A 19870-nucleotide genomic window follows, 5' to 3' on the forward strand; every position below is an offset into this window, starting at 1 on the left:
ATGTATTTCTTTCATTTTATGATATCATGTTGAAGACTTTATTGTCCCTGATGGGAACTCATTTTGGACTCAGAGCACTGCTGCTCTGTCATGATTAACAATAAAACACGCAAAAGTCAATAGAGCAACGAGCTGTTGAATAACACTTTCACAATAAATAACAATATGGAACATGTTCAAACGTCCACACATCATCCCCAAATATCTGTGTCTTCCACAAGTCTTTTACATCCATAAGCCTTGTTTACAGCATCACAACCCTGAAACTCCTGCAGCTACATAAAATTAAGCCATCATTCGTTGTTTTCCTTTACACCAGTGCTTTTTATGTCTTCTGTGAAAATTCCCATCCAGCAGTGACAATAAAGAAATGTTTCAGTACCCTTGCAGCCAACAACACATACTTATCCCTATCCATACTTAGACCCTTTGCCCAGGTGTGACCAATAACTTAATGACGGCTCCAATCTATTAAGTGTCCCATCGGAACTAGCCTGCCTGAACAGAACGCAGCCGTCATTAATGTTATAAATCCCACCTGTGCTTTGACAAGTCTGCTGTGAAACCCAACTGGTATAATTCCTTTGTTTACCAAAATGTATATTTTTTTGTCCATATTTTTTTCATTGGAGACTGATGAAATCCAAGAAACATTTTTCATTAAAGGACCCTGCATATATGGCACATCCACTCGAGTATTTTCAATCACTTGGCTGATGGCTGATTAGATCTCTGCTTAGGTTGTGTTGGGTGAAGCTGTGCACTGAACACTGCCCCGCCCTAACAGGTGCAACATGAGGAGACTGAGGTAGATATCAATCAAGAACAGTTTGTGCATGCCAAAACTGTGCTGAGCAGAGGTCTAATCAGGCAACAATTTTTGGGGGATTTTTTTGCACTGAACCCTCAGATATGGTAATAGATATGTAATGGAGGCAGGAGGCTGGATATTTCACAGTTTAATAATAAACTTCAGGGTCCAAAATGACATCAATGCACTGGAACAATAATTTAAGAATTATTAAATACCCCAAGAATCTTTTTCTGCATATCATACATACATCTTAGTATATATACACCAATTCTGATATATCTGCTTAAGGCCAATATTGGCCAACCGGTATAATGGTCTGGCTCTGATGAGTAGGGGCTTTAATATTTGACTGCTGTCTCTAAGTTCCATATACAATAATGAAGGGACACAATTAAGTATGCTCAAAAAAGTCAGTATGTAAACTGAAAGCACCTGATTTTTGTTAGGGCTGTTTAGTATCTGTCAGTAAACATGTTGCAGTATATTGTGGTGCTGTTAGTACACAATTAGTAAGTAAGTGGATTGTGTATGTATAGTTCATACTGTAGGTTATGCATTTAGTTGTTAGAGTAAAATTGGGATACACTCTGTAAAATAAAAGCAGGGTTAAAAGTCATACTTGAGTAAAAGTAAATCAAAATATTAATTAGCCAGAATGTGTGACAGTCACCCATACGAAAAATACTAGTATTATTATTTAAGTATTATTCTTACACTTCATACTTAAGTATCTAATATTAAATGCACTTAAGTATCCAAAGTAATTTTCTGTATTAGAAAATTACAAGTAAAAGTAAAGCAATGCTTTTTTTTTACATGTCGACCGATTATCAGCTCAGATGTCCAGCATTTTTCTAATTAATGGAGTCAGTGTTTTTTTAATCCGATTGCCAATAAAATAAGAAATTTGAAAAACGTGGTACTTTGGCTCTGATGCAGCATGCAAAGTAAGTAGTCACTCAAAATATCAAATAAATGTAGTAGAGTAAAAGTACAATTATGGCTCCAAAATGTAGTGAAAATAGAAATACTCAAGTAAAATATAAGTACCTCTACATTGTACTTTAGTTGGCCGGTACTTAAATATAGACCACCAAGTTACATTCCATCACTGTACAATAGTACTTTTTCACAGCAGACATTTCTACTTGTCATGGCAGGAAAAGTCCAGGTGGATATACTATCATTAATGATGGCTCCAGCAGCGACCATGTGGTTAGTTTCACCTTTGTGTGTCAAGTTAAGTCAATGAAAAGGTCAACTGCGATGAAAGAGACGCAAAATTTCAAACTAGGCGGTACACTACTGTATACATTATAAACTTTACATATACTTTTTTTGTTTTCCATCTCATTAATAGCGTCAGACATAGCTAACATACCTTGTGCACAATCTTGTGTCTTGTATTCCAGGTACCATGCATTACCATATCATATCAACATGACGTCAGACGTAAAACTGAAGTGACGTACTCTGCGTTCCTCTCCGCTCCGACTTCCGCCTTGCACGTGTGTTTACTAAAAATGTGGACAGTTGAGCTTTAGAAGAAATTGTGACAATATTATAACACACTTACTGTTTTTGCACCGGTTAAAACATGGGGAAGCTGAATGTTGTGGTGTTGAGATACTTATCTCGAGATGACTTCCGGGTCCTCACAGCGGTAAGTAGCGAGCTGTTCTTACCCAGCTGAGTTAGCCTGTGCTAAGCTAGCTTTGGTCTGACGCTAACCCACCATGAGCCGAGGTTACAGTACAGATGATATGCCACCCTTGCAGTGGGTAAAACAACGTTTACTCTTGTCAGTTGGGTGTTTAATAACGTTAATAAAGCACAAATCAACATACAACGTATGAATATTTGGTTACAAGTTTGTTATAACCAGCAACAGCTAGCTATAACATTACTTCATCATAGTCTATATTCTTAGTAAGGATCTTTTTCCCTTTCAATTTCTGTTCTTCCCGCTTTGAAAGATAGCTTGTCTTATGTCTTGCGCACATAATGTTCATTTAATGTGATGTATAGTGCTGTAATCATTAATCTTGTCCATACTGGCTCTGAAGAGTTCACATCCTAAAGTGATTTCACTCTAAGTGATGGGGACAAAATCCACAGTCCTCGTTCTGTGCCAGAAATATATTCCTAGTTTTATCTAAAACTAGTTTGTATTAGATGAATCAAGTAGATATCTTCCCAAGTCACAGTCTTTTCAGTGCAAAATCCCGGTATGTGTTTCACCAGATACTGTTTACATGCAGTGCTCATCTCATTTCAATTAATCTTGCAGCAAATATAACCCTGTTGTTTCAGCAGCACTCGAATAATTAGATTACCTCCTGTGAACTTCCCCTCTCACAGGTTGAAATGGGGATGAAGAACCATGAGATTGTCCCAGTTAGCCTCCTGTCCTCCATCGCTAGCCTCAAACACGGCGGCTGCAACAAGATCCTCAGAGAGCTCGTCAAACACAAGCTCGTGGTCTATGAACGCAGCAAGAGTAAGAAAACACGCAAAAATACTTGCTGAACTTCATTAGTCCTGGTACAGATGGTACATATAGGTTATTTTTCTAATGTGGCATGTGTATGTTGATTTCAGCTGTGCAGGGCTACAGGTTGAACTATGGAGGATATGACTACTTGGCTCTGAAGACCTTGTGCGCCAGAGAAGTGGTCATTTCCGTCGGCAACCAGATGGGTGTGGGTAAAGAGTCAGGTAAGACCGACAATCACATTCATTGTGCACATACTGTATATCTATTTATATAGCCACCTCTCATTTGGCCTGCATGATTTAGTTGAAATCAATCGCATGATACCACTCCTTTTTTATTGATATGTACAGTATCATAATATGGTTCACACAAGTAAACTCAAGTGTGGAATATTTAAACTTCTAAATATTTTATTTCAACATATTTTCACAGCAGGTTTCCAGGCTGCTTAGCCAAGGTCAGAAACCATCTTGTGCTTATGGTAATACAAATATGTATTTGTGTTTACCTGTAGATATCTATATTGTGGCAAGTCCAAACGGGGAGCAGTATGCTCTGAAGCTTCACAGATTGGGTCGCACCTCCTTCAGGAACCTGAAGAACAAGAGAGATTACCACAAACACAGGAAGAACATGTCCTGGCTCTACCTCTCTCGCCTTTCTGCCATGAAGGAGTTTGCCTACATGAAGGTAATGGAACAAATCAGAGAACATATGTAAGTTATTTGAAATAGGAAGAAAATGTCAGCAGCAATTCATAAGATGTGCAGTAGGAATCCAGTCTTGTGTGATGCATCTTTTGACTCATCTACTAATTTTTCAGGCATTGTATGATCAGGGTTTTCCTGTTCCCAAACCTGTGGACTACAGCAGACATGCTGTAGTGATGGAGCTCATCAATGGATATCCACTGTATGTAAACTAGCCGTCCTGCTTTCTTGCTTTACGTATTACACCATACCCACCCTCTGTTTCTTATGTAATTTGTGTGAATCTCCCCATCAGGTGTCAGGTGCATGAACTTCAGGATCCATCAGCCCTGTACAGCGAGTTCATGGAGCTCATAGTCAAACTGGCCAATCACGGCTTGATTCATGGAGACTTCAACGAGTTCAACCTCATGTTGGACGACCAGGACCACATAACCATGATTGACTTCCCTCAGATGGTGTCCACCTCACATCTTAACGCTGAATGGTTGGTGCCTCATTTATAAAACTGAAAATTACTAATGAACTCCCAAAATTAATAAAGCAAGTGTGATTATGTTCACTTTCCAATTTTTTATTTTCAGGTATTTTGACAGAGATGTCAAATGTATCAGAGATTTCTTTGCAAAACGATACAATTATGAAAGCGAGCTCTTCCCAACTTTCAAAGACATCAGGTAACTGCTCATTTATGTTTTGGTGAAAATTACACTCTTGAAATACAAAGAAAACTATATTGGTGTGCATTTAAGACATGTACAAAAAACGTTTTTCTTAGTGTGACCATGGAAAATTTGCATCATTAATACTTTTGAATTTCTACATTCACTTGAAATAAATTCTTACATGATGTTTTGTTGTCACTGAACTTTGTTCCTACAGGCGGTCTTGTTCTCTCGATGTTGCAGTCTCAGCTAGTGGCTTCACCAAAGATCTGGAGAGAGATGCCGCATTGCTACACCCAGCTGGACCTGAGGGAGAAGATGATGATGATGACGATGATGATGATGATGATGAAGAGGAGGAGGGCGATGATAAAGAGGAATCAGACAAGAAAGAAGAAAAAGAAGAAGAGAGCTTCGACATGGAGGAATATAAGCATGCAATGCTGGAACTGGAGGGTCTAAAAGTCAGCGACACAAGTACAGATATACAAAATGAGGACAACAAGAGTGAAACAGGGGAAGAGCAAACAGAGACTGAGACAGAGCCAACTTCTCAAATTAATGAAGAGACCGCGGAGAACTTGGAGGAAGATTTGAATGAGGCAGAGGATGAGTGTCCAGAGTTGTCAGACCTCTCTTACGCCAACAAAGAGTTTAAACCATTCAGGTAAACCTAATGGAAAGTTAACATAATCCAGTACCCGAATAGAAACAGATTTGATGAGATAATGCTGAATCTGAGTACACAACCTCCAGCTGTGGTACAGATCCAACAAATATTTGTAGGTCTGTTAATGGGAATGTCTGGTAACTTGAGACATTTAACAAAAATATAACAGTAAATTTCTGTGCTTGGTTTAAAATGTATTGTGTTTTCTCCTGCAGAGACTCAGACAGTCTTCTACACATGGCAGAGCACAGGAGGATGAGGACAGACAGTGAAGGCACAATGGGAAGCGTAGGGAGCTGTTCTACCATACCACCAGTAAGAAAAACACACACATCATTAAAAAGTTTGACAAATTGGACATTTCTTCAAGCATTGAAGCAATCCCGTTTTAGACACAACTGGAATGGCCTGCAGGAGTTGCTAAAGAGCTTTTTACATTTCACATTGTCCAGGATTGTGACAGGTGTAGCAGAGAAAACATATCCACATGCTGTTGTGTCTGCCTTTCAGAGACAGACAGCGCTGCGTTCATCTGTAGTAACCTGCTGTCCTTGTTTTTGTGTGTCCTGAAGGAGGTAGTCCGTCAGAAGGTGCGGAGGCAGCTCACCAAGCAGCAGAAGGCGGCGCAGAGGAGACGTCTACAGAAGGGAGAGGCCAACTTGGTGACCAAATCAAGGAGAGAGAACGAAAATAACATCAAGTCTAGTATGGAGACTGCCTCCTTCTGGGGATAAACAGGACTGCAGCGGTGGACAACATGCTTTTAGTTTGGTTAACATGTATACTGTGTTGATCCTCTGCTCCTTTTTCTGGAGAGTTTCTGTTGGAACTGCAGTGAACTATCACGTTCAACACACAGTCTAATGTAAATATCGACTACTTATTATAATGAAACTGTATGATTGATCATTAAAACATTTAAACAATACAGATAAGGTGTGTTTTTCTCTGTTATTTCAAAAGAATTGTTTAACAAATGAGTTAAAAAACATTTCTTCTGCCAGTGATAAATATGTTTGCACAGTGAGCACATTCTTCTTAATCAGTTCTCTCATATCAACCTTCACAATGGCTACAGAAGCCAGAAAACCATTGAGTAACTTTTGTCATTGTAGTTTCAAGTTCATTCTAGGTCTATGTATGCTGCTGACAGAATGACTAATGTGGGTGTGGATTTAAGATTCAAGCAAGTTCATGGGGAGCTTTTATTCACGCTAAACTCCAGTCAATCAAAGGCCTCCAACTATTATGGAAATTTGAATAGATTGCTACCTCCACTCACTGCAACCAATCAAAAAACACAACTCCCACATGCATGTGGGAACATACATGCTTCAGAACCAAAATACATTCAGCGTTATATGGAGCGCCAATTGGACATATAAACCTTGTTCTCTCTGTCACTCTGACATGACTCAATAGAGAGTGAGACATGACATGTTAGAGATGAGAGAGCAGAGCAATTGGGAGCTAAGAAACCACTTTTTTTCCCTCAGAATTTGGTTCATTTATGTGTTAGAGGCTTTCAGGGAGCGGGTGAATTCAGACTTGAACAATGCCCATTCATATTGAAGAGGATGAATGGAGCTCAGACCCCGGGCTCTGTGGCCTCAAATTAGTATGTGAAGTCAAAAGTATCCTACCCCCACTCATCTCAGACACTACATATTGGGTAAGACTGTCCTTTAGATGTTGCTCCTTCATATAAAAATAAGCATCCAGTGATATACCACAAAACTATTCTTATTTTTCCTGTTCCTCAATGATGATTGTGCTGTCTGTGGTTCAACCTACCAACTTTATGCAGGTCTGTGTTCAGGGATTAGCCAGCTGCACAGCCCAAAGGGAGGGGCTCAGCATTCCAGCTCTGCACCGCTGTGTGTGTGTGCATGTGTAGAAAGAGTGAGGGGCCCTCTGAGCTAATTGGCAGCAAGGGTGACAAAGGTGGTCTGCTTCAAAAGCAAAACCCTGGTGAGATGTTCACACAGGAGAGGAGGAGGGGGGAGAAAGCGGTTTAGGAGGTGGAGAAAGAGAGTTCAGAAGTGGCTTTCAGATTTTGAGTTTATTCCTCATGATGTTCCCATCCTGAGCTGTGATGGCTGTGGTGGATGCTCATTTCTAGGGTCATGCGTGGTGTTTTGATGGACTATTTTGATGAGAAGCAGTTGACTAAACGTGTCTGAGGCCAGGCCGCTGTGGAAGAAAACGCTGGATGAGGATGAGTAAAGTGAAAATGGAGGAGAGTATGATGTCATACCTGTCACAAAGTGAGACTGACACCAGCCCAAACGACTGTGAGTAACTGAGAAACTTAATGTTACTTTCATATGGAAAGAGACACATCTTTGTTTTAAATGTAAGAATCAAACTTACCAACTGTGTTTACCAGTGATGACCTGACAGTGATGCATTAAAATAATTTGATAAAAACCAGGCAAGAAATTAACTGTTGTCTCATAATTTTGTTGTATTTCCTCCAACCAGTGTCAGTCAAGTTACCCCTGTTGCAATAGACTGAGCTGTAGTGAATTATTTGGCACACAGTGGAGGACACAGGAAGTGTTTAAACTGATTTCAGGGTCAGGAAAAGCTCAAGGTTCAAAATGCTGATTCATGTAAGTTATGGGAGGTACTTGAAGCTCCTGATTCTACTTTAATAAAAACTGTCTGGGAATGCTGATTTATAGATGTCAGGTTTACACATTACAGGTTAAAGACGCTTCTTTTTAAAGGTTTTCTCAAAATGTGACTAAAACAAAAACTTTCACCTCTGATATTACTTACAGAGACACTACAGGTGAATAGGGTAAGGATGTTGACTACTTACATTAAATCAATTACTTATTTATTTATTTTTCCTGAAATGTAATGAATAAATATGCAAATGATTCATTATCTAATTAAATATGCAACCATTTGCATGGATTTCCATAAAAGAAGACAACATTAGCGTTTCATTTTGTTGACATATATGAGTCAATGGCTTTTACAGAGAGAATTTGGGATTTTTTTTTTTAATCAATCCATAAATCAGGAAATACTGCCAACAAACAAAAATCTATTTCACTGTAATCAGGCGATGAATTATATATGAACAAACCCCCTCTTTAAAAACTGGAGCATATGGTGTGTAAGTGCTACTGAAGAGAGTTTTGGCTCAGAGTATAAGAATAACAAGTCATTTTGAGAAAACATAGACATAAATAAACAATATCAAACAAAATAAGTCATAGATTTCCACATGAAACTTCCCCAGTTGATTACTTATTAGACATTTTTTTGTGCTGAAAGTTTTCTGACATTTTAAACAAGTGCACCTAATTAAACATGCACTAATTTGCATACATTTTCTGAACAGAAACCTGAACTAAAATAAACACCTAAATGTGTATTTTGGACATTTTCTTCCCAAACATGTTTTTACCTGTAGTGTCTCTCCAGCTGATTATTGCCTGCTGCTTCATGTATGCTTTCAGTGCTGTCAGTCCTGTTTTTGACATGCATCCTTATTACATGTGTACAGTGAATGTTGTGGCCATGCTCCATAACTTCTGGGAGCAGAGGCAGATGAGCCAGTCAAATGGCTCCATCGGTGAATCTGATGGTTCTGTTGGGGACACAGCCATCAAGACAGAGAGCCTGCTGCTGTACGAGTCTGCACCGTCCCCTGGTCCCCCATACATCTGCTACGTCACCCTGCCTGGAGGAAGCTGCTTTGGCAACTACAAGGTGTGTTTATCATCACCAGTGCTGTCTGGCAGGATCTCTACACTTTGCACTGTGTGAACTTACACCAGTTATCCTTCGTGTGAAACTGGAAATATCACCATCATGTGGTGAGCACACATAGTTGACCAAACATAAGCAAAAAGGGTTGTTAAAAAACATGATGCAGGTGATGTTTGTGTCTTGACAGTTTATTATACAACCTAAATGGATAGTACACCCACTGATTCAAATTAACTATTAGTCTCTATGCATACATGGTAACAAAACTTTATAATCTGTAATCGCTTCTCTTCATTTTGCTACAGCAGCAACAGCCCCCAGAATCCATTTTTTTAAAAGTCAGAGGCAGGCACTCAGAAGCAAAAGGTCATTCAGTGGCGATAAACACAGTCACGTAGACTTTTAGGGTTGTTTTAAATTGATGTCATTCTGTTAAATGCCTATCAATGGGCTCATTGTGACCCAGACAGCAGCCCCCAGCTCATAGAAGGCATGTGATTGGTTTTTTGTGAATACCTCTCGTGTCCTAATCTCATTGGTGATTTGAGTTCTGATCCCATGATTAGCTGTAATGAAGTGTAAAATCATCAAAATGGAACTAAGACTGGGTGCCCGTTTGAAGACAGAACTTATTGGCTCAAAGTCAGTCAACCCGAGGCTCAATACATATCAGCACACACTGTGAGAAAGTTTCACATCTTTTCTCTTTCTTTTTCCACTCTTTGTAACATTTTAACCCTTCGTGTTCATTATCTCTCATCCTCAGGTGTGTGACACTCAGGCAGAGGCACGGAGGGACGCAGCTCGCGTGGCTCTGATGAACTCACTTGTGAACGAGCTGCCATGTCGACGCATCAGCCCTCAGTTCATCACTCAGAGTCTGCAGCAGGCCGCAACAGACAGTGCTGTGAGTGTGAGCCAGTGCCGACACAGTATTACCCCTTTCAGACTGTAGCTATGACACAGAAGGAGAGTGTTTAGTCTAACATGAATGTTGGCTCTGTTAAGGTCTCTATTGAAGACGCATGTGATTCAAGCACCAGTATAGGAACCTACAGTTTGCTGCTCCACTCCTACATAGGAAGGACCATGCTGGAGTTCCAGGTAAAACATAAAGCCAAGGCTCATTTTGCAAAATGCTATTTTTCTTGTAGCAGTGCTCATAAATCATGTGGAGTCATGTGGTAATTTTGTGAAAGATCAATTTACTTCAAAGGATTTAAGCTTTTTGAAGTGCCGCTTTAAGCTTGGGGATCTAATATAGTCTATTTATAATTGGACCCCACGTTAAATTGTTATCATTTTACACACCTACATTTGGAATTATTAAGCCAAACATGACCAAAATTACAACTGGTGGGTGATAATTACATTCCCCGTTGTTATCATTACAGCTCTAGTCTGTTTTTGCTTATTTATTCACACTCCATCTCACTCTCAGTTAGACCCCAACAGGGAGTCCTGGTATGAAACACCTTATATTTCTACCTTTGTGTAAATAAGCCCACGTCTGCAGACAGAGGGCTATTAGCAGGAGGAAATGGGTTCATTATCATTCCTGCTAAAGCATGGCTCATAAAGATGAAACACTTCCAAGTAATACACACACCTCCATATGTGCGCACATGTACATACACAGAAAAAATACATTTGCACACACACCCTCAAATCTTTACACATATGGTATGCAGCCGTCTGTGTATCATTTATACATGCAGTCAATGCTGGAGCTGTCAGATAGTTTGTTTGTCAAGCAGATGAGCAAGTAGCATAAAGCAGATGCACAATTTGAAACAGAGCAAACAGGCCGGTAGGTACAACATGGACTTTGACCCCAGGCGACTAACGTGTCATATTTTCCATCTGTGTCTCATTAGGTTCATTTAATCTATAGACTCTCTCTGTTTAACACAAATGTCACTAGCTCTTAACACACGGCAGCTGTTCAGCCAGACAGTGTTTTATAAATCAGGATGAGGCCTACCTGGTGTGAAAAGATTTACAGTATCTCTTCAAACCAATCATCCACAGTTTAGGTGTGACTTCAAGAAATGTTCACATAATATGTTATCTTTGTCGGACCTGTGTACACAGAGCTGGATGTGTGGGTTTGTTACTCAGGTCATTAGTTATATGGTTGTGCAAGACTCTCTCACTCTTTGTGTTTTATGTATTCTGAGGAGCTTTCTCCCTCTCTTTGTCTCTCTGTAGGAGATGATGACGATTTTTCAGTTGTTGCACTGGAACGGGACGCTGAAGGTTCTGAGGGAAAGGCAGTGCTCTCGACAGGTACAGGCCTTGCCAAGGATATATCTCATCCCTGGTGTCAGCTAACTTTGGTTGAGCATTTCAGTTATGCCTATTTTCCTTTCCTCCTACTCAGAGTGTGATTACCTATTACTCTCAGCGAGGACTTGATGAGTACATGCGCAGCAGCTTAGCTCTGGATTGGCTCGGACGGGAGCAAAGGTCACCGGGACGACTCGCAGAGGAGCTGCAGGTGGCGCAGAGGGAGCTGGTGTTGGCCCGGCGTCGAGGCATAGAGCTGCGCTTCTACAAGGAAAAGACGGAGATCCTCAGCTTGGCTCTGAGTCAAGCATACATTCACCACACACCCGAGGACTTCAGCCAGGCGCAGAGCCACACATACAAGCAAGAACAACTTCCTTTACACCCATTATACAGCCAGGACTCTGAAGTCCAGATAACCCCACCATGCAGTCCTTCACCAAGCCTCCATAAAAACACAAAACAAACAGTCTGTCAAACGTCTGGAAAACACATGCCCTCCAACAGTCCTTCGTCATGCTCACAGGAGACCTTTGTGCCTATAAATAACTTTGAATAGACTGAAGCAGAAGATGGGCACTAAAGTCTGTCATTTGAGATTTGACCTTTTTTTTGAGAGAAGAAAATATCAAGCATGGACACGGTATTCAGGTTTTCTGTAAATGTTCTGTAATCATGAGAGTTACAAATATTGTGTTTATATGTCTAATAATAATGCTCTAGCCTTGTTAACACTCCTTTGTGACTATAGATCCAATACTTAAAGATGTCTGTTGTGTCATTAAAATAATTTAGAACAACTAACAGGAAATATAGTTGAACTGTAGCTGTAACCTTCTGTCGAGGCTATTTTTGTATGAGAGCTCACTGCTGCCTTCGCTTTTATGTATGTTCAATTACATCGTCTTTCTGAGAGGAAAACCTAAAAGGTTAAAATACATGAATTTTAAAATGGCTTAGAATGATTCAGCCTGGATTGGTTCACATACCAGCAAATTAGTGCTCCTCCATGCCTCACTCTTCTTCTCTCCTTCTCTGCCTGGCATCTGGCGTATCAATTCCAAACTGATTGGAAATTACTTGCCAGGACACTGACTGACTGTGGGACATGTTGGATGACGTGTTGCTGGGTGTTATGAAAAAGAGTGTCTGTTGTTGAGTGTGACACACATTTATTTGATAGTGTTGGAGAGCAAAAGGGTATGAAATATGGATACTTTTGTATTGAAAAGCACTTACTTTGTACCTCATGATAAAATGCATACAGGCTAAGAGCATTCAGTTGTCTTAGGTTTGGTTCGGCATTGGGACTAAATGCATTTTAAAGGGAAAATGTTTGTTTTTAATCATCGTAATGTACATTTGTAAATAAATATTTTCTGTGACTCATGACCTGCCTGTGCATTCATATGGACGCTGCCGGGAATGGTAAGGTGCTTTTTAAAGTGTAATGACTGAGAAAATATTAATTGTAATAGATACTTTTGGGTTTGTGGGATATGTTTCTTGCATGATCACCTTAGTTGAGATTAGAGTGAACCACCATGAACCAGATCACAGAATACGCTTTTAAAGTTTACTATACCAACTCAGAACTGGGGAAGATTAGATCAGTTAGGGACGCTCAGTCCTCTTTGAGACTTTATAGTAAGGCTCGCTGATATTTTAAATATTCAAACCATTGGATTTAGTGTGACGGACTTTTCTTGCTTGGATTTTCTGTATATGATTTGATCTCAGCGTTCTCTTGCGAAGGAGATCTCGGTGAGACTTCCTGAATGAGTAAAGCTTAAAGGAAAAGTTCGCCCAAGAATGAAAATTCAGTCATTACTCAATGCCATGTCAGGTGAAGTTTTGTAGTCCACAAAACATTTCTGGAGTTTTCCAGCAAAACAGCACTGGCGTATTTCACTGAACAACAGAAGTGGATGGGGACTCGTTTTAAAACCTAAAAACCAACGGCCCCCTGGGGATTCAGAAAACTTGGATTATGCCGAATGAGCTGTATGGGACCATTTTCTGTTTTGATTTTGTTTTTTAAACAAGTCCTCATCTACTTTAGGAAATGCTGCAGTGCTGTATTTCTGTGAATTTCTACAAATGTTTTGTTGACTAGGAAACCTCTCATGACTTTCCTTCCAGATGGGGGTGAGGAGATGATGATACCGATACCTATAATCTACAGTTGAAGTATGATCTCGTGTCCAGGTGCCAAGAAATAACTGTCCTCATTTTTTGTGTGTGTCTGTGTTTGTGCGTATGATATAAAGTTTGGGCTCTCTGGCTGTCCGTCGAGAGGTGGAGTAGTCACGTGGTCAGAGATTGTGATCGCTGAGTTCCTGGAACAAACAAAACAAATGACAGCTGACCAGTGGACGGGGCTACCAGCCCGTGTCACTCGCTTCGACGTGTTGAAATCTTATTTTGGGCATTTGCGCAACAATACTGAAAAAAGTGTTCACTGCTGGTGAATAAATTACTGAGGAGGAAGACAGCGTACCAGGCTAACAGCTACGTGTTAGCTTAGCTTAGCCATGCAGAACGTCTCAGTTATGTAGCTAGCTAAGGAGAGTTTCATCAGCAGAGACTGGTTTCGTTTTCGTGAAATGTGCTCTCTGGACAATACGTCTGTTCTTGAAGACATGCTAAGTGCTGGCTTGCTGTCCTCCGTCAGAGACTTTTCACAGCCGGCCATCAAGAGTGTTGTGTTTACAACCAGTGACGCTGTTTATCTCAACAGCACAGCCAGCCACTAGCTGCTTATCGACCTCAGCTAGCTATTACAGCTAATTGTGGGTGTATGTGTGTGTTTACTCTACGTATGAGGACTGTTGAGCTGCACTGTTTCCACCAGGAGACACCCCAGTCAGCTGTTTTTCAATGTGATCTGAGTTGTATTGAAACTGGTTTGAGCAGACACTAAAGATGGAGGCTGTAAGACCAAAGAAGACCAAGGCAAAAACCAGCGGAAAATCTCAGGTAATTAAAAGAAGACTTTTACAGTCACTCCTTCTGCTCTTTCTTTTTCAGTCCACAGACTGGCCTTGGGTCAGGAGGATAATTACACTCCTTCTCCATCACGGTGATTGTTCTTCTGTCACATGAAGAAAACAACATTAAAGGGTGAGCTGTTAAACAAGGATAATCATTGTTTTGGTTGATTGTTTTTGTATGTTTTCAGTCGGCCAGGAAGCAGAAGCAGGCAGAGGAAGACAAAAGAGCCACAGTCCCCTCAGCTGTGTGTGATGAGGCCTCCACCTCTGGCTTCACCGATGTTCCCCTCAGTCTGCCGTATCAGGAACCACAGGAGGAGCAGCACGACCCTGTTCAGCTCCCTGAGACCACGGCACAGCAACCAGATCAGCCCTCTGAGAAACAGCAGACCACCCCATCACAGTCCTTATCCACATCAGTGTCAACTAAGACTTTAGAGCCATCCCTCGAATCAAAAGAGAAGGATGGTGGAGTGGCTGCTCAGAGGGCTGAGCTCAAAGTTGCAGCACAGACCACTGACACACAATCATGGAATCAGCCTTGTGTTTCAACTCAGTTTCAGATCACAAATGCCCCGAGTGCTCCAGCACTGTACCCCTCTCTCCCAACACTGGAGGAGGGCCCCATGCTACAGCTCTGTGAGGAAGCTGTGAAAAATGGGGAAAAGGGACCTGCAGTGTTGGCACTGCCTGAACAAGAATCTTCCCCTCCAAGTTTGCAGCCTCTGGAGTCTGTCACCGAACTGTCAGGGAGCAAACTGTACCCAGAATTACCCAAGACAGCTCCGGAAATGCAGGTAATCTCATAAATCAAGAGTATGAGTATATTTGTGTTTTTTTTTTACAGAAGCCCTAATGAGTTTAATTATTATGCATACAATTAGTTTGTAGTCAGATGAACACCAAGGCTTTCAAAGTCCATCACCATTTTTTTCCCCTGAAACATTAACATTTAAAAGTTGTATGTTTTTGAAAGTGTCGACATCATTTGTAATTTAATTTCTAAAAACAACGTTGAACTCCAACATTATATTGTGATGCTTGATTTTGTCAGTATTGCCCAAACCCATTTTTCACCATCGTGCCTTACATACACATGCATTAACATGTGACATAACGTCTCTCATCTCATGTTTTTCTTCTGCAGCCATTCTCATTAGAGCAACTGAGTGTCTGGGAGCCAGGCGGAGGGTTACGAACTTGGTTAGAGGGTGTTGAAGTGTGTGCAGCCCAGTTCTGTGCTTTAGCCCGGCAGGAGAACCATGAGCTCACCGAACTGCTGCAGAACTACTGGCGCTGTCGTAGACAACTCACCCAGTCACACACACAGCTACATACTCAGTCCTCTGACTGCAAGAGCACACAGAATCGTCTCTGGAGCTTCAAAGATGAGCAGCTTACACTTCAGGTGTGGTCATTAAAACAAAAAACAGAAATAAAAAAAATATAGTATGCAGAGAAAATAGCTAGTGGTCGTCTGCTGTAATAACACTTGAAAAAACATTTCTTCCATACAGGGTGTGTGCGCAGATCAGTCTAAGGTGTGTGGGTACCACCGCTTCCAGCAGGCAGAGTTCAGTCAGAGTGTGCTGGCTGAGCTCAGGAGACTGTTTGAAGCTCGCAGTGAGCTGCTCCATCAAAAGGTGGCGCTACATGCGTACACTGCTCTGCTCTCACGTCTCCAGGTGGAATCATACTTGTATCGTCTACTAAAAGGTGAGTGACTCGTAAGTTGTTGCGAACATGCTTCTCATGCATAATACAGATCTTAAGTACATACCCTGTATCTGTTTTGTGTATGCTTGTTTTTGTCATTAGATTGTTCTGGCAGCCAAACACAACCTTGTTCTCTCCAGCCGTTGAAAGAGGCCATCAGTGTCCTGTTCAGCTTCACACGTAGAGTCCTGGATGACTCACAGTTTCAAGCAGACATCCATCACTGGCTGGACAGATTGGTACACACACAAACACTCTACCACCCTTCTTACTCCACATTCCATTGGTCGAGGTATTGTGTTGTTTTGTTTCTTTACGTGGTTCTCGTACACTTTCCAGGTGGCAGTCCTGCTGCACGTTGGAGGGTCAGGAGAGCACCTTTACCTGCTGTGCCATCTTCTGTGCTGTCCAGCCGGCGTTGGCAAGTGGGCTGCACCCTTCCTTCAGGTTAGTGAAGGACAGTCTTTCATTTATTGTTGTCTTCTCAGTGGTTGTACAAACTGACTTGAGTTTTCTTCCCAATGTCTGCCTCAGATCCAAGTTTTGGGGAACACCTGTGGAGTGCAGCACTTTATGCAAGCTCTGTCCATCCTAATGTCGCCTTCAAGGTACTCTTTCTTAGCCACTGACTGTGACCTGTTGTACACTCTTGCTTTATGCCTTTGGTTTTCTGTTAGAATCCATGTAAACCCTTCAGGGTCTAACAACCTCCCATTTCAAACCAATGGCGTCTTTGTCTTGCACTCAGACACCGTGCAGAGTTTCTGGGACATCTGAAGCCATGTGAGAGCCAGAGCTCAGCAGCTTCTGGACCTGAGTCCGGCAACTGGACACTAGTGGATGAAGGGGGAGAGGAGGTATGTGCATGAAAGCAATGGCTGTATTTTGAGAAAAGAAACCTCACGAAACTTCCACATTAATGTTAGTTCTGGTGTGTGTATATGTGGGTCAGGAAAATTAAAGAAAAACAGTAGAAAACTTGAAATATGATAAAGTTCATTTTATTTTCTCGGTAAAAACAGTGTCTGTTTTCTTTTCCTTCACTGACTGTTGCACAAAATGTGATATGTCACTGGGGATTATAGATGATGACTTTCTAAATCAGAATGTTCTAGTCTTCGTTCTGACACACTGAGTCATATGCAAAGCTGTTATGAAAAGGGTGCCAAATGAACACCTATGACCATTTAAATATCATGTCTGCCGTCTTAAAACCACAACTGCTGCCAGTGCTAATGTGTTGCTTAGGAACCACTTTAAGAACCATATTATTTTGCAGAATAGTAACATTTTAAGATAGTGTAATTTAAGTACTATATAATAATGTATAATTTTTTTGTACAATCGTCTGTTATTACCATTTTATATACAAAGTGAGTTGCTTCCACATTGCTTCTTGCCTTAAAAAGCTGTTGAGTACGTGAAGTGATCATTTAAGCCTTATCTGAAGTAGACTTCTCTCCTCTGTTTAGGATGAGGACCCAGACAGCAGCTGGTTGTTGCTCTGTGAGGAGGATCTGATCTCCCTGCTCACCCAGTTCCCGTTCCAGCAGCTCTATTCACACATGTTGGGCATGAGCAAGCAGGGTAGGGGAGTCTGTCTGTCCGTCCTTCTGTCTGCTAGTTTGTCTCATTCACTGTATGAACTGACACACCTCTTCCCATCCAGGTGTGTATGAACCTGTGGCCTGTTCCAGTCAGAAGATGATGCGTGTTTTTGGTTTTGCGTCGTCACTCATTGAAATTCTCGCTCTTGGACTACAAACCTACAACAGGGCACGATACAGACAGCTGGTGAAACGGATAGGACACATCATACGGTCAGTGCACCAATCAGAGAGCTCAAAACTATGAATACAGTATATAATATTAGAGAATCATAATGTTGTCTTCTCTTTTTCCTCAGAATGACAGTGTGTTATGTGAGTGATCACTGGGCCCAGTATGTGAGTTTAACTGGTGCTGGTGGGTCCGGCTCACACTCACTGTCTCTGGAAAAACTACAGCTGGAATACGACCATCTCTTCCTCAGAGCTGTTTTACATGTACTCAGAAACAAAAGGTAAGGCCTCCAGTTTCTGTTTTAACTTGAACCCATTTACTTTACGGACATTGCATTTATTTTCTGTGCTCCTCTCTCACAGGTTGGGGATTTGGTTGTTTATGTCCGAGATGCCATATGGGACTCTGTCCAGCTCTATGTTGTGGAGGGTGCTTTATGTTATGCAGTGTGCAGAGACAGCAGGACTGGAAACCCTCGGCACTACAAGTGATACACACTCCTGCGTTCAGGCTCTTAGAGGTACCAGTATACCTGCACTAAATATACTTCATAACCTCAAAAATGTAACTAGCATGGACATTGTAGTAATACTTAGATGTGACCTCATAGTTTCATCATCATTTGGAAAACTGAATGTATCTGACACACTTTTTTTTTGCCGCACAAACGTTTGTAATGAACTTTTATCAAACTACTTAAACTCAGTTTTTTAGGACACTTGGCACATTTATGGCCTTGGGAATATAAAACCAGGTTCAAAAACATGGGTTGTAGCCACCTTATTCCTAGCCCCCATGATACCTTGCACAAATTATGGAACCGATGTCTTTCATGGTAACATGACACTCTTAGAGCGTTCGGTACAGCATATCATTGATTCATGACGATCTAGTGTAACAACTTTATTGAGAGGATACGACTAAGCCTGTTATTATTGCTTAGCCAACTTAGCTAATGCTTCTCAAGCCATGAAAGTGCCACCGGTGAATCAGTTATAATGATACTTTGTTTACTAGATTTTGGGTGATACTTATGCCAAGCACCGGAAGTGTCCCCAATAATGTTTTCCCCAGTAACCTCACCAGGAACTTTGTGGATTATTCTTCTCCGTCTGATGTTGACAGTTACCGACCTGATATTTTCTTTTATGTGTCTGCTACAGACCCAGAGCACCAGGAAAGGTTTGAACACTGGCTGTGTGAAGTGAACAGCTCTGATGGCATCTCCCTCCTCACAGCACTAGCACACATGGCCACACCAACTCAGCACTCTGACCCCGCATTCATCACAACCATAACTCTACTGATTTACCAGGTGCGTCAAAGAGAGGCTGAGGGAAAACACTAGAGGCACGTTCAAAATACACACAAAGAGTAATTTTATTGGTTAGGACACTGTGTATTTCACATAGAGTACTGATGAGAGCCAATATGAAAACACTGAGGAGGGTAGCACAGAGAAAGCATGAAATTTCAAGGATATGTAACACTGGTTAAAAATTCATCACCATGGTCCCTTTGGTAGAAACATACAGCAACTAACTTGTTCTTTTCTTCTACATCTCTCGTCTTATTTTTGCTCCAGGTGTCTTATGTGAGTGTGTCTACCAGAGAAACTTACTCTAAAGTGGGAAGGGAGTTGCTGGCTGCCATAGCAACAGTCCATCCCTATGTTGTCTCTGTGCTCCTGGAGAGACTGAGAGAGACCATACAAACTGTAGGAATGGTTCGTATTGCTATTCTGTTAATACTTTTGGTTTTAACTGCAAGTACTTGAGAGGAAAATAAGTGACTGTGATAATATCTGTTGTGTGAATATTTGTGCGCATGTGTGTCATAGGTGGCTCTTTACTTGTGCAAAGAGCTTCCTCTGAGTTTGTGGCGGCCCGGCCAGAGGAGATATGTGTGATCGGAGCATGGTTGCTCCAGCATCCCTGTCTGCTGTGGAGAACCGGCTGGCTTGTGTCATACTGGAGGGTCTGAACTGGGGCTACACACAGGTAGT

The 19870-nt window shown here is 41.3% G+C and overlaps 3 protein-coding genes across 3 annotated transcripts; all 3 read left to right on the top strand.

The window, feature by feature from the left end:
• The first annotated feature begins 2307 nt into the window (after positions 1-2307).
• Positions 2308-6284, top strand: LOC140996568 (serine/threonine-protein kinase RIO2-like). Its single transcript, XM_073467002.1, has 10 exons — positions 2308-2477; positions 3176-3314; positions 3416-3532; positions 3826-4001; positions 4135-4223; positions 4317-4508; positions 4606-4698; positions 4904-5353; positions 5572-5671; positions 5929-6284. Exons 1-10 carry the CDS (start codon positions 2412-2414, stop codon positions 6088-6090), a joined length of 1584 nt encoding a protein of 527 aa, XP_073323103.1. The 5' UTR covers positions 2308-2411; the 3' UTR covers positions 6091-6284.
• Positions 6285-7568: 1284 nt separating this feature from the next.
• On the top strand, positions 7569-11933 carry LOC140996562 (protein limb expression 1-like). Its single transcript, XM_073466995.1, has 6 exons — positions 7569-7650; positions 8880-9085; positions 9852-9992; positions 10094-10189; positions 11297-11374; positions 11469-11933. The coding sequence occupies exons 1-6, from the start codon at positions 7569-7571 to the stop codon at positions 11931-11933; spliced, it is 1068 nt and encodes a 355-aa protein (XP_073323096.1).
• A 1783-nt stretch (positions 11934-13716) lies between these two features.
• LOC140995507 (ectopic P granules protein 5 homolog) lies at positions 13717-19774 on the top strand. Its single transcript, XM_073465512.1, has 15 exons — positions 13717-14353; positions 14556-15164; positions 15515-15775; positions 15885-16083; positions 16186-16322; positions 16423-16530; positions 16618-16691; positions 16832-16940; positions 17556-17670; positions 17753-17903; positions 17990-18145; positions 18228-18385; positions 19029-19180; positions 19451-19591; positions 19706-19774. Exons 1-15 carry the CDS (start codon positions 14300-14302, stop codon positions 19772-19774), a joined length of 2493 nt encoding a protein of 830 aa, XP_073321613.1. The 5' UTR covers positions 13717-14299.
• Positions 19775-19870: the final 96 nt, after the last annotated feature.

The sequence above is a fragment of the Pagrus major genome, chromosome 5 (genome assembly GCF_040436345.1).
Source record: "Pagrus major chromosome 5, Pma_NU_1.0".
In the NCBI taxonomy this organism is placed as follows: domain Eukaryota; kingdom Metazoa; phylum Chordata; class Actinopteri; order Spariformes; family Sparidae; genus Pagrus; species Pagrus major.